Source organism: Somniosus microcephalus, chromosome 33 (genome assembly GCF_052327205.1).
Source record: "Somniosus microcephalus isolate GS21.2 chromosome 33, FLI_Smic_1.0, whole genome shotgun sequence".
In the NCBI taxonomy this organism is placed as follows: Eukaryota; Metazoa; Chordata; class Chondrichthyes; order Squaliformes; family Somniosidae; genus Somniosus; species Somniosus microcephalus.
In genome coordinates this window covers 34,499,323-34,510,905 of record NC_141019.1, presented here as the reverse complement: position 1 = coordinate 34,510,905, position 11,583 = coordinate 34,499,323, and the positions used below count along the sequence as shown (strand labels likewise).

Below are 11,583 nucleotides of genomic sequence, written 5' to 3'. Positions count from 1 at the left end.
ACACTCTCTCTGTGACACTCTCTCTGTGACACTCTCTGTGACACTCTCTCTGTGACACTCTCTGTGACACTCTCTCTGTGACACTCTCCTCCTCTGTGACACTCTCTCTGTGACACTCTTCTCTCTGACACTCTCCCTGTGACACTCTCTCTGTGACACTCTCTAACTCTCTCTGTGACACTCTCTCCTGTGACACTCATCTCTGTTGACACTCTCCCTGTGACTCACTCTCTCTATGACACTCTCTCTGTGACACTCTCCCAGTGACACTCTCCTGTGACACTCTCTCTGTGACACTACTCTCTCCTGTGACACTCTCATCTGTGACACTCTCCCTGTGACACTCTCTCCTGTGACACTCTCTCTCGTGACACTCTCTCTGTGACACTCTCTCTGTGACACTCTCTCTGTGACACTCTCTCTGTGACACTCTCTCTGTGACACTCTCTCTGTGACACTCTCTGTGACACTCTCTCTGTGACACTCTCTCTGTGACACTCTCTGCTGACACTCTCTTCACCTCGTGACTCGTGACACTCTCTCTGTGACACTCTCTCTGTGACACTCTCTCTGTGACACTCTCCTCTGTGACACTCTCTCTGTGACACTCTCTCCTGTGACACTCTCCTCTGTGACACTCTCCTCTGTGACACTCTCTCTGTGACACTTCTCTGTGCACTCTCTGTGACACTCACTCGTGACACTCTCTCTGTGACACTCTCCTCTCTGTGACACTCTCTCTGTGACACTCTCTCTGTGAACACTCTTGAACTCTCTGTGACACTCTCTCTGTGACACTCTCTCTGTGACACTCTCTCTGTGACACTCTCTCTGTGACACTCTCTCTCTGTGACACTCTCTGTGACACTCTCTGTGACATCTCTCTGTGACACTCTCTCTGTGACACTCTCTCTGTGACACTCTCTCTGTGACACTCTCTCTGTGACACTCTCCTCTGTGACACTCTCTCTGTGACACTCTCTCTGTGACACTCTCCTGTGACACTCTCTCGTGACACTCTCTCTGTGACACGCTCCTCTGTACACTCTCTCTGTGACACTCTCTCTGTGACACTCTCCTGGACTCTCGACTCTGTGACTCTCTGTGACACTCTCTCTGAGACACTCTCTCTGTGACTCTCTCTCTGTGACACTCTCTCTGTGACACTCTCTCTGTGACACTCTCTCTGTGACTCTCTCTCTGTGACACTCTCTCTGTGACACTCTCTCTGTGACACTCTCTCTGAGACACTCTCCCTGTGACACTCTCTCTCTGTGACACCTCTCTCTGTGACACTCTCTCTGTGACACTCTCCTGTGACACTCTCCTGTGACACTCTCTCCTGTGACACTCTCTCTGTGACACTCTCTCTGTGACACTCTCTCTGTGACACCTCTCTGTGACACTCTCTCTGAGACACTCCTCTCTGTGACACTCTCTCCTGTGACACTCTGACACTCTCTGTGACACTCTCTCTCTGTGACACTCTCTCCTGTGACACTCTCTGTGACACTCTCTCGTGACTCTCCTGTGACACTCTCTCCTGTGACACTCTCTCTGTGACACTCTCTCTGTGACACTCTCCTCTGTGACACTCTCCCTGTGACACTCTCTCTGTGACACTCTCTCTGTGACACTCTCTCTGTGACACTCTCTCTGTGAACTTCTCTGTGACACTCTCTCTGTGACACTCTCTCTGTGACACTCTCTGTGACACTCTCTCTGTGACACTCTCTCTGTGACACTCTCTCTGTGACACTCTCTCTGTGACACTCTCCCTGTGACACTCTCTCTGTGACACTCTCTCCTGTGACACTCTCTCCTGTGACACTCTCCCTGTGACACTCTCTCTGTGACACTCTCTCTGTGACACTCTCTCTGTGACACTCTCTCTGTGACACTCTCTGTGACATCTCTCTCTGTGACACTCTCTCTCTGTGACACTCTGTGACACTCTCCTGTGACACTCTCTCCTGTGACACTCTCTCTGTGACACTCTCCTGTGACCTCTCTCTGTGACACTCTCTCTCGTGACACTCTCTCTGTGACACTCTCTCTGTGACACTCTCTCTGTGGACACTCTCTCTGTGACACTCTCTCCTGTGACACTCTCTCTGTGACACTCTCTCCTGTGACACTCTCTCTGTGACACTCTCCTGTGACACTCTCTCTGTGACACTCTCTCTGTGACACTCTCTCTGTGACACTCTCACTCTGTGACACTCTCTCTGTGACACTCTCCTGTGACACTCTCCTCTGTGACACTCTCTCTGTGACACTCTCTCTGTGACACTCTCTCTGTGACACTCTCCCTGTGACACTCTCTCTGTGACACTCTCTCTGTGACACTCTCCCTGTGACACTCTCTCTGTGACACTCTCTCTGTGACACTCTCTCTGTGACACTCTCCTGTGACACTCTCCTGTGACACTCTCCCTGTGACACTCTCTCCTGTGACACTCTCTCCTGTGACACTCTCTCTGTGACACTCTCTCTGTGACACTCTCTCTGTGACACTCTCTCTGTGACACTCTCTCTGTGACACTCTCTCTCTGTGACACTCTCTCTGTGGACACTCTCTCTGTGACACCTCTCTCTGTGACACTCTCTCTGTGACACTCTCTCCTGTGACACTCTCTCTGTGACACTCTCTCTGTGACACTCTCTGTGACACTCTCTCTGTGACACTCTCTCTGTGACACTCTCTCTGGACCTCTCTCTGTGACACTCTCTCTGTGACTCTCTCTGTGACACTCTCTTGACACTCTCTCTGTGACACTCTCTGTGACTCTGAGACACTCTCTCTGTGACACTCTCCCTGTGACACTCTCTCTTTGACACACTCTCTCTGTGACACTCTCTCTCTGTGACACTCTCTCTGTGACACTCCTCTGTGACACTCTCTCTGTGACACTCTCTGACACTCTCTCTGTGACACTCTCTGTGACACTCTCTCTGTGACTCTCTCTGTGACACTCTCTGTGACACTCTCTCTGTGACTCTGAGACACTCTCTCTGTGACACTCTCCCTGTGACACTCTCCCTGTGACACTCTCTCTGTGACACACTCTCTCTGTGACACACTCTCTCTGTGACACACTCTCTCTGTGACACTCTCTCTCTGTGACACTCTCTCTGTGACACTCTCTGTGACACTCTCTCTGTGACTCTCTGTGACACTCTCCCTGTGACACTCTCTCTGTGACACACTCTCTCTGTGACACTCTCTCTGTGACACTCTCTCTGTGACACTCTCTCTGTGACACTCTCTGTGACACTCTCTCTGTGACACTCTCTGACACTCTCTCTGTGACTCTCTGTGACACTCTCTCTGTGACACTCTCTGTGACACTCTCTCTGTGACACTCTCTCTGTGACACTCTCTCTGTGACTCTCTGTGACACTCTCTGTGACACTCTCTCTGTGACACTCTCTCTGTGACTCTCTGTGACACTCTCTCTGTGACTCTCTGTGACACTCTCTGTGACACTCTCTCTGACTCTCTGTGACTCTGAGACACTCTCTCTGTGACACTCTCTCTGTGACACTCTCTCTGTGACTCTCTGTGACACTCTCTGTGACACTCTCTCTGTGACACTCTCTCTGACTCTCTGTGACTCTGAGACACTCTCTCTGTGACACTCTGTGACACTCTCTCTGTGACACTCTCTCTGTGACTCTCTGTGACTCTCTGTGACACTCTCTGTGACACTCTCTCTGTGACACTCTCTCTGACTCTCTGTGACTCTGAGACACTCTCTCTGTGACACTCTCTGACACTCTCTCTGTGACACTCGCTCTGTGACACTCTCTCTGTGACACTGTGACACTCTCTGTGACACTCTCTCTGTGACTCTCTGAGACACTCTCTCTGTGACACTCTCTGACACTCTCTCTGTGACACTCTCTGACACTCTCTCTGTGACACTCTCTGACACTCTCTGTGACACTCTCTCTGTGACTCTCTGACAATCTCTCTGTGACACACTCTCTGAGACACTCTGAGACACTCTCTCTCTGTGACACTCTCTCACTGTGACTCTCTGACAATCTCTCTGTGACACTCTCTCTGTGACACTCTGTGACACCCTCTCTCTGTGACACTCTCTCACTGTGACTCTCTGACAATCTCTCCGTCTCGCTCTGTGACACTTTCTCTGTGACTCTCTCTGTCTCACTCTCTCTGTGACTTTCTGTGACACTCTCTCTGTGACACTCTCTCTGTGACACTCTGTGACACCCTCTCTCTGTGACACTCTCTCACTGTGACTCTCTGACAATCTCTCTGTGACACTCTCTCCGTCTCGCTCTGTGACACTTTCTCTGTGACTCTCTCTGTCTCACTCTCTCTGTGACTTTCTGTGACACTCTCTCTGTGACACTCTCTCTGTGACACTCTCTGAGACACTCTCTGTGATACTCTCTGTGATACTCTGTGACTCTCTCTGACAATCTCTCTGTGACACTCTCTGTCTCGCTCTATGACACTCTCTTTCTCTCTCTGTGACTCTCTCTGTCTCTCTGGCACTCTCTCTGTGGCACTCTCTCTGTGACTCTCTCTCTGTGACACTCTCTCTGAGACACTCTCTGTGATACTCTGTGTGACTCTCTGACAATCTCTCTGTGACACTCTCTCTGTCTCGCTCTGTGACACTCTTTCTCTCTCTGTGACTCTCTCTGTCTCTCTGTGGCACTCTCTCTGTGACTCTCTGTGACACTCTCTGTGACTCTCTCTGACAATCTCTCTCTGACACTCCGTCTCGCTCTGTGACACTCTCTTTCTCTGTGACTCTCTCTGTCTCTCTGTGGCACTCTCTCTGTGACTCTCTCTGTGACACTCTGTGACACTCTCTCTGTGACACTCTCTGTGACACACTCTCTGTGTGACACTCTCCCTGTGACACTCTCTGACACTCTCTGTGTGACACTCTGTGACACACTCTCTCTGTGACACTCTCTGTGTGACACTCTCTCTGAGACACTCTCTTTGTGACACTCTCTGTGACACTCTCTCTGAGACACTCTCTCTGTGACACTCTCTCTGTGACACTCTCCCTGTGACACTCTCTCTGTGACACTCTCCCTGTGACATTCTCCCTGAGACACTCTCCCTGAGACACTCTCCCTGTGACACTCTCCCTGTGACACTCTCTCTCTCTGTGACACTCTCTCTCTCTGTGACACTCTCCCTGTGACATTCTCCCTGAGACACTCTCCCTGAGACACTCTCCCTGTGACACTCTCTCTGTGACACTCTCTCTCTCTGTGACACTCTCTCTCTCTGTGACACTCTCTCTCTCTGTGACACTCTCTCTCTGTGACACTCTCTCTCTGTGACACTCTGTGACACTCTCTGACACTCTCTCTGTGACACTCTCTCTGTGACACTCTCTCTGTGACACTCTCTCTGTGACACTCTCTCTGTGACACTCTCTGTGACACTCTCTCTGTGACACTGACACTCTCTGTGACACTCTCTCTGTGACACTCTCTGTGACACTCTCTGTGACACTCTCTGTGACACACTCTCTGTGACACTCTCTCTGTGACACTCTCTCTGTGACACTCTCTGTGACTCTCTCCGTCTCGCTCTGTGACTCTGTGACACTCTCTCTGAGACACTCTGTGACACTCGCTCTGTGATACTTACTCTCTCTGTGACTCTCTGACAATCTCTCTGTGACACTCTCTCCGTCTCGCTCTGTGACACTCTCTTTCTCTCTCTGTGACTCTCTCTGTCTCTCTGTGGCACTCTCTCTGTGACTTTCTCTCTGTGACACTCTCTCTGTGACACTCTCTCTGTGACACTCTCTCTGAGACACTCTCTGTGATACTCTGTGACTCTCTCTGACAATCTCTCTGTGACACTCTCTGTCTCGCTCTATGACACTCTCTTTCTCTCTCTGTGACTCTGGCACTCTCTCTGGCACTCTCTCTGTGACTCTCTCTCTGTGACACTCTCTGTGATACTCTCTGTGACTCTCTCTGACAATCTCTCGCTGACACTCCGTCTCGCTCTGTGACACTCTCTTTCTCTGTGACTCTCTCTGTCACTCTGTGGCACTCTCTCTGTGACACTCTCTCTGTGACACTCTCTCTGTGACACACTCTCTGTGACACTCTCCGTCTCGCTCTGTGACTCTCTCTCTGTGACACTCTCTCTGTGACACTCTGAGACTCTCTCTCTGAGACTCTCTGTGACACTCTCTCTGTGACACTCTCCCTGAGACACTCTCCCTGAGACACTCTCCCTGTGACACTCTCCCTGTGACACTCTCTCTCTCTGTGACACTCTCTCTCTCTGTGACACTCTCTCTCTCTGTGACACACTCTCTCTGTGACACTCTCTCTCTGTGACACTCTCTGTGACACTCTCTCTGTGACTCTCTCTGTGACACTCTCTCTGTGACTCTCTGAGACACTCTCTCTGTGACACTCTCTGACACTCTCTCTGTGACACTCTCTGTGACACTCTCTGTGACTCTCTCTGTGACACTCTCTCTGTGACTCTCTGAGACACTCTCTCTGTGACACTCTCTGACACTCTCTCTGTGACACTCTCTGACACTCTCTGTGACACTCTCACTGTGACACTCTCTGTGACACTCTCTCTGTGACACTCTCTGTGACACACTCTCTGAGACACTCTCTGTGACACTCTCTGTGACACTCTCTGTGACACTCTCTCTGTGACACTCTCTCTGTGACACTCTCTGACACTCTCTCTGTGACACTCTCTGTGACACTCTCTCTGTGACACACTCTCTGTGACACTCTCTCTGTGACACTCTCTGAGACTCTCTGTGACACTCTCTCTGTGACACTCTCTCTCTGTGACACTCTCTGACAATCTCTCTGTGACACTCCGTCTCGCTCTGTGACACTCTCTCTTTCTCTCTCTGTGACTCTCTCTGTGGCACTCTCTCTCTGTGACACTCTGACTCTCTCTGTCTCTCTGGTCTCTGTGGCACTCTCTCTGTGACACTCTCTGTGACATTTCTCTGTGACTTTCTCTCTCTGACACTGACAATCTCTCTCTCTGACATTTCTCTCTCTCTCTGTGACACACTCTCTCTGACTCTCTGACAATCTCTCTCTGACACGCTCTCTCTGTGACATTTCTCTTTTCTCTCTTTCTCTGTGACAAGGGTACTACAGTTATCATGGGTGACTTTAATCTACATATAGACTGGCCAAATCAAATTAGCAATAATACTGTGGAGGATGAATTCCTGGAGTGTGTACGAGATGGTTTTTTAGACCAGTACATTGAGGAGCCAACTAGTGAACAGGCTATCCTAGATTGGGTATTGGACAATGAGAAGGGGTTAATTAATCTTGTTGTGCGGGGTCCTTTAGGGAAGAGTGACCATAACATGATAGAATCCTTAATGAAGATGGAAAGTGAAGTAGTCCAATCTGAAACTAGGATCCTAAATCTAAACAAAGGAAACTATGAAGGTATGAGGAGTGAGTTGGCTATGATAGATTGGGGAGCTTCATTAAAAGGCATGACTGTGGATAGGCAATGGCTAACATTTAAGGAACGAATGCATGAATTGCAACAGTTATACATTCCTTTCTGACACAAAAACACAAAAGGAAAAGCGGCCCAACCATGGCTAACAAAAGTATTTAAGGATAGTATTAGATCCAAAGAGGAGTCATATAAAGTTGCCAGAAAAAGTAGCAAGCCTGAGGATTGGGAACAGTTTAGAATTCAACAAAAAAGGACCAAGAGATTGATTAAGAGGGGGGTCAATAACAAGGGGGCATAGATTCAAGGTAAGGGGCAGGAGGTTTAGAGGGGATTTGAGGAGGAACTTTTTCACCCAGAGGGTGGTTGGAATCTGGAACTCACTGCCTGAAAGGGTGGTAGAGGCAGGAACCCTCACAACATTCAAGAAGCATTTGGATGAGCACTTGAAATGCCATTGCATACAAGGCTATGGACCAAATGCTGGAAAATGGGATTAGATTGGACAGGGCTTGATGGACGGCGCAGACACGATGGGCCGAAGGGCCTCTTTCTGTGCTGTATAACTCTATGAAATAGAGTATGAGAGTAAACTTGCAAGGAACATAAAAGCGGATTGTAAAAGCTTCTACAAGTATGTAAAAAGAAAAAGATTAGTGAAGACAAATGTAGGTCCCTTACAGTCAGAAATGGGAGAATTTATAATGGGGAACAAGGAAATGGCAGAGCTATTAAACAAATACTTTGGTTCGGTCTTCACGGAAGAGGACACAAATAACTTCCCAGAAATGCTGGGGAACCAAGGGTCTAGTGAGAAGGAGGAATTAAAGGAAATTAGTATTAAGTAAAAAAATAATGCTGGAGAAATTAATGGGACTGAAAGCTGATAAATCCCCAGGGCCTGATAATCCGCATCCCAGTGTACTAAAAGAGGTAGCCATGGAAATAGTGGTTGCATTGGTTGTCATCTTCCAAAATTCTATAGATTGGAGGGTGGCAAATGTAACCCCACTATTTAAAAAAGGAGGGAGAGAGAAAACAGGGAACTACAGACCGGTTAGCCTAACACCAGTAGTAGGGAAAATGCTAGAGTCTATTATAAAGGATGTGATAACAGGACACTTAGAAAATATCAACGGGATTAGACAAAGTCAACATGGATTTATGAAAGGGAAATCGTGTTTGACAAACCTACTGGAGTTTTTTGAGGATGTAACAGGTAGACTAGATAAGGGCGAACCAGTGGATGTGGTGTATTTGGATTTTCAGAAGGCCTTTGATAAAGTCCCACATAAGAGGTTAGTGTGCAAAATTAAAGCACATGGGATTGGGGGTAATATACTGGCATGGATTGAAACTTGGTTAACAGGCAGGAAACAGAGAATAGGAATAAATGGGTCTTTTTTGGGGTAGCCGGTGGTGACTAGCGGGGTACCGGATCAGTGCTTGGGCCCCAGCTATTCACAATATATATCAATGATTTGGATGAGGGAACCAAATGTAACATTTCCAAGTTTGCTGACGACACGAAACTAGGTGGGACTGTGAGTTGTGAGGAGGATGCAAAGAGGCTTCAAGGCGATTTCGACAAGTTGAGTGAGCGGGCAAATACATGGCAGATGCAGTATAACGTGGATAAATGTGAAGTTATCCACTTCGGTAGGAAAAACAGAAAGGTAGAGTATTATTTAAATGGTGATAGATTGGGAAATGTTGATGTACAAAGGGACCTGGGTGTCCTTATACACCAGTCACTGAAAGCAAACATGCAGGTGCAGCAAGCAGTTGGGAAGGCAAATGGTTTGTTGGTCTTCATTGCAAGAGGATTTGAGTACAGGAGCAAGGATGTCTTACTACAGTTGTACAGGGCCTTGGTGAGACCACACCTGGAGTACTGTGTGCAGTTTTGATCTCCTTACCTAAGAAAGGATGTACTTGCCATGGAGGGAGTGCAGCGAAGGTTCACCAGACTGATTCCTGGGATGGCAGGACTGTCGTAGGAGGAGAGATTGGGTCGACGAGGCCTGTATTCACTAGAGTTTAGAAGAATGAGAGGGGATCTCATTGAAACGTATAAAATTCTGACAGGGCTAGACAGACTGGATGCAGGGAGGATGTTTCCCCTGGCTGGGGGGTCTAGAACAAGGGGTCACAGTCTCAGGACACGGGGTAGGACATTTCGGACTGAGATGTGGAGAAATGTCTTCACTCGGAGGGTGGTGAACCTGTGGAATTCTCTACCAGAAGGCTGTGGAGGCCAAGTCACTGAATATATTTAAGAAGGAGATAGATTTCTAGACACAAAAGGCATCAAGGGGTATGGGGAGAGAGCGGGAATATGGTATTGAGATAGAGGACCAGCCATGATCATATTGAATGGCGGAGCAGGCTCGAAGGGCTGAATGGCCGACTCCTGCTGCTATATTTCTATGTTTCTAAATGTGGGTCTTTGTGTGTGTTTGTGTATAAACCCCAGGGGAAACAAGAGAACCGTCTTGATGCATTTTCCTTGCCATGGTGTGTGTGTCCCTCCCTCTGCAGGTGCCGGCGTGTGGTGGTGTCGCATGACCATGGCGTGCCGCGACCTGCACGCGGCCACGGTGCTGGCGCTGCTGTGCGGGCTGGCCTCCGTGGCGGGACTCTTCGGCGCCACGCTGCTCCCGCGGTGGCGCCTCCAGCGGCTGTACTCTGCCAACAAGAACGACAGGAACGTGACCGTGTGCGACGGGCTGTGGACGCGGTGCGTGCGCTTCGAGGGCGCGTCCGACTGCGCCGTCACCGACGCCGGATGGTACAAGACCCTGGACCAGTTGGATCTGCGGGTGCTGCAGTTCGCCCTGCCTCTCGGCTTGCTGGTGGCCTCCTCGGCGACGCTCCTCTGCATGATGGGCATGTGCAACACCGCCTGCAGCTCCAAGATGCCGAACGTCAATCTGGTGAAGTGCCTGGTGAACAGCGCCGGATGCCAGCTGGTGGCGGGGACGCTGTATCTACTGGCGGCGGCCCTGACCTTCACCCCCTCTGTCTGGGTCATCTTCCACACGGCCCAGCTCAACCGGCAGTACGGGCCGGCCTGGACTGTGGGCGTCGCCACCTTCCTGGCCATAGGCAGCGCCGCCGGCCTGCTGCTCACCGCGGCCCTGCTCTTCCTGTGGTACTGCGCCTGCAAGGCCCTGCCCTCTCCCTTCTGGCAGCCCCTCAGCTCCTACCCGGAGAGCGTCCAGAACTACGCCTCGGGGCCCTACTCCCGTCGCTCCAGGCTGTCCACGCTGGAGATCGACATCCCCGTCATCGTGCAGCAAGCCCATTAGTCGACCAGCCAAGGGAGTGGCGGGGGCGGGGGCGGGGCCGGGGGGGAAAGAGTCGTACGATGGGATGACGAGAGGCCCTCCGCGTGCTGAGCTTTGTAACTGGGAACCTGCTGGTTATCCGGGGCTGAGAGGGTCAGATTCAACTTTAGGTATACAGGGTTATTCTGTTGGTCTTTTGGGGATTGCTTTCCTCGAGATTTTCTGTCCCCCAAGAATGGAATTCCCCGACCACACACGCGCACACACACACTCCTTACCCCAGCTCCCTCCCCTCCCACCACACACACAGTGTCCTTACCCCCGACTATACACACAGTGTCCTTACCCCCGACTATACACACAGTGTCCTTACCCCCGACTATACACACACACACTGTCCTTACCCCGACCCACAACACACACACTCCTTACCCCAGCTCCCTCCCCTCCCACCACACACACAGTGTCCTTACCCCCGACTATACACACAGTGTCCTTACCCCCGACTATACACACAGTGTCCTTACCCCCGACTATACACACACACACTGTCCTTACCCCGACCCACAACACACACACTCCTTACCCCAGCTCCCTCCCCTCCCACCACACACACACTGTCCTTACCCCCGACTATACACACAGTGTCCTTACCCCTGACCCCACACACACACAGTGTCCTTACCCCCGACTATACACACAGTGTCCTTACCCCCGACCCCACACACACACACACAGTGTCCTTACCCCCGACTATACACACAGTGTCCTTACCCCCGACCCCACACACACACACACAGTGTCCTTACCCCCGAC

At 50.4% G+C, this 11,583-nt stretch overlaps 1 protein-coding gene across 1 annotated transcript in view; it reads left to right on the top strand.

Moving 5' to 3' along the window:
* cldn12 (claudin 12) overlaps positions 1–10,829 on the top strand; it is a 12,621-nt gene extending 1,792 nt beyond the window's left edge. Inside the window, exon 2 of the mRNA XM_085973025.1 lies at positions 10,019–10,829. Within this exon, the coding sequence (XP_085829151.1) occupies positions 10,042–10,788 (747 nt within the window). The 5' untranslated portion in view covers positions 10,019–10,041 and the 3' untranslated portion in view covers positions 10,789–10,829. The remainder of the gene's footprint in view (positions 1–10,018) is intronic.
* The last annotated feature ends 754 nt before the right edge of the window (positions 10,830–11,583 follow it).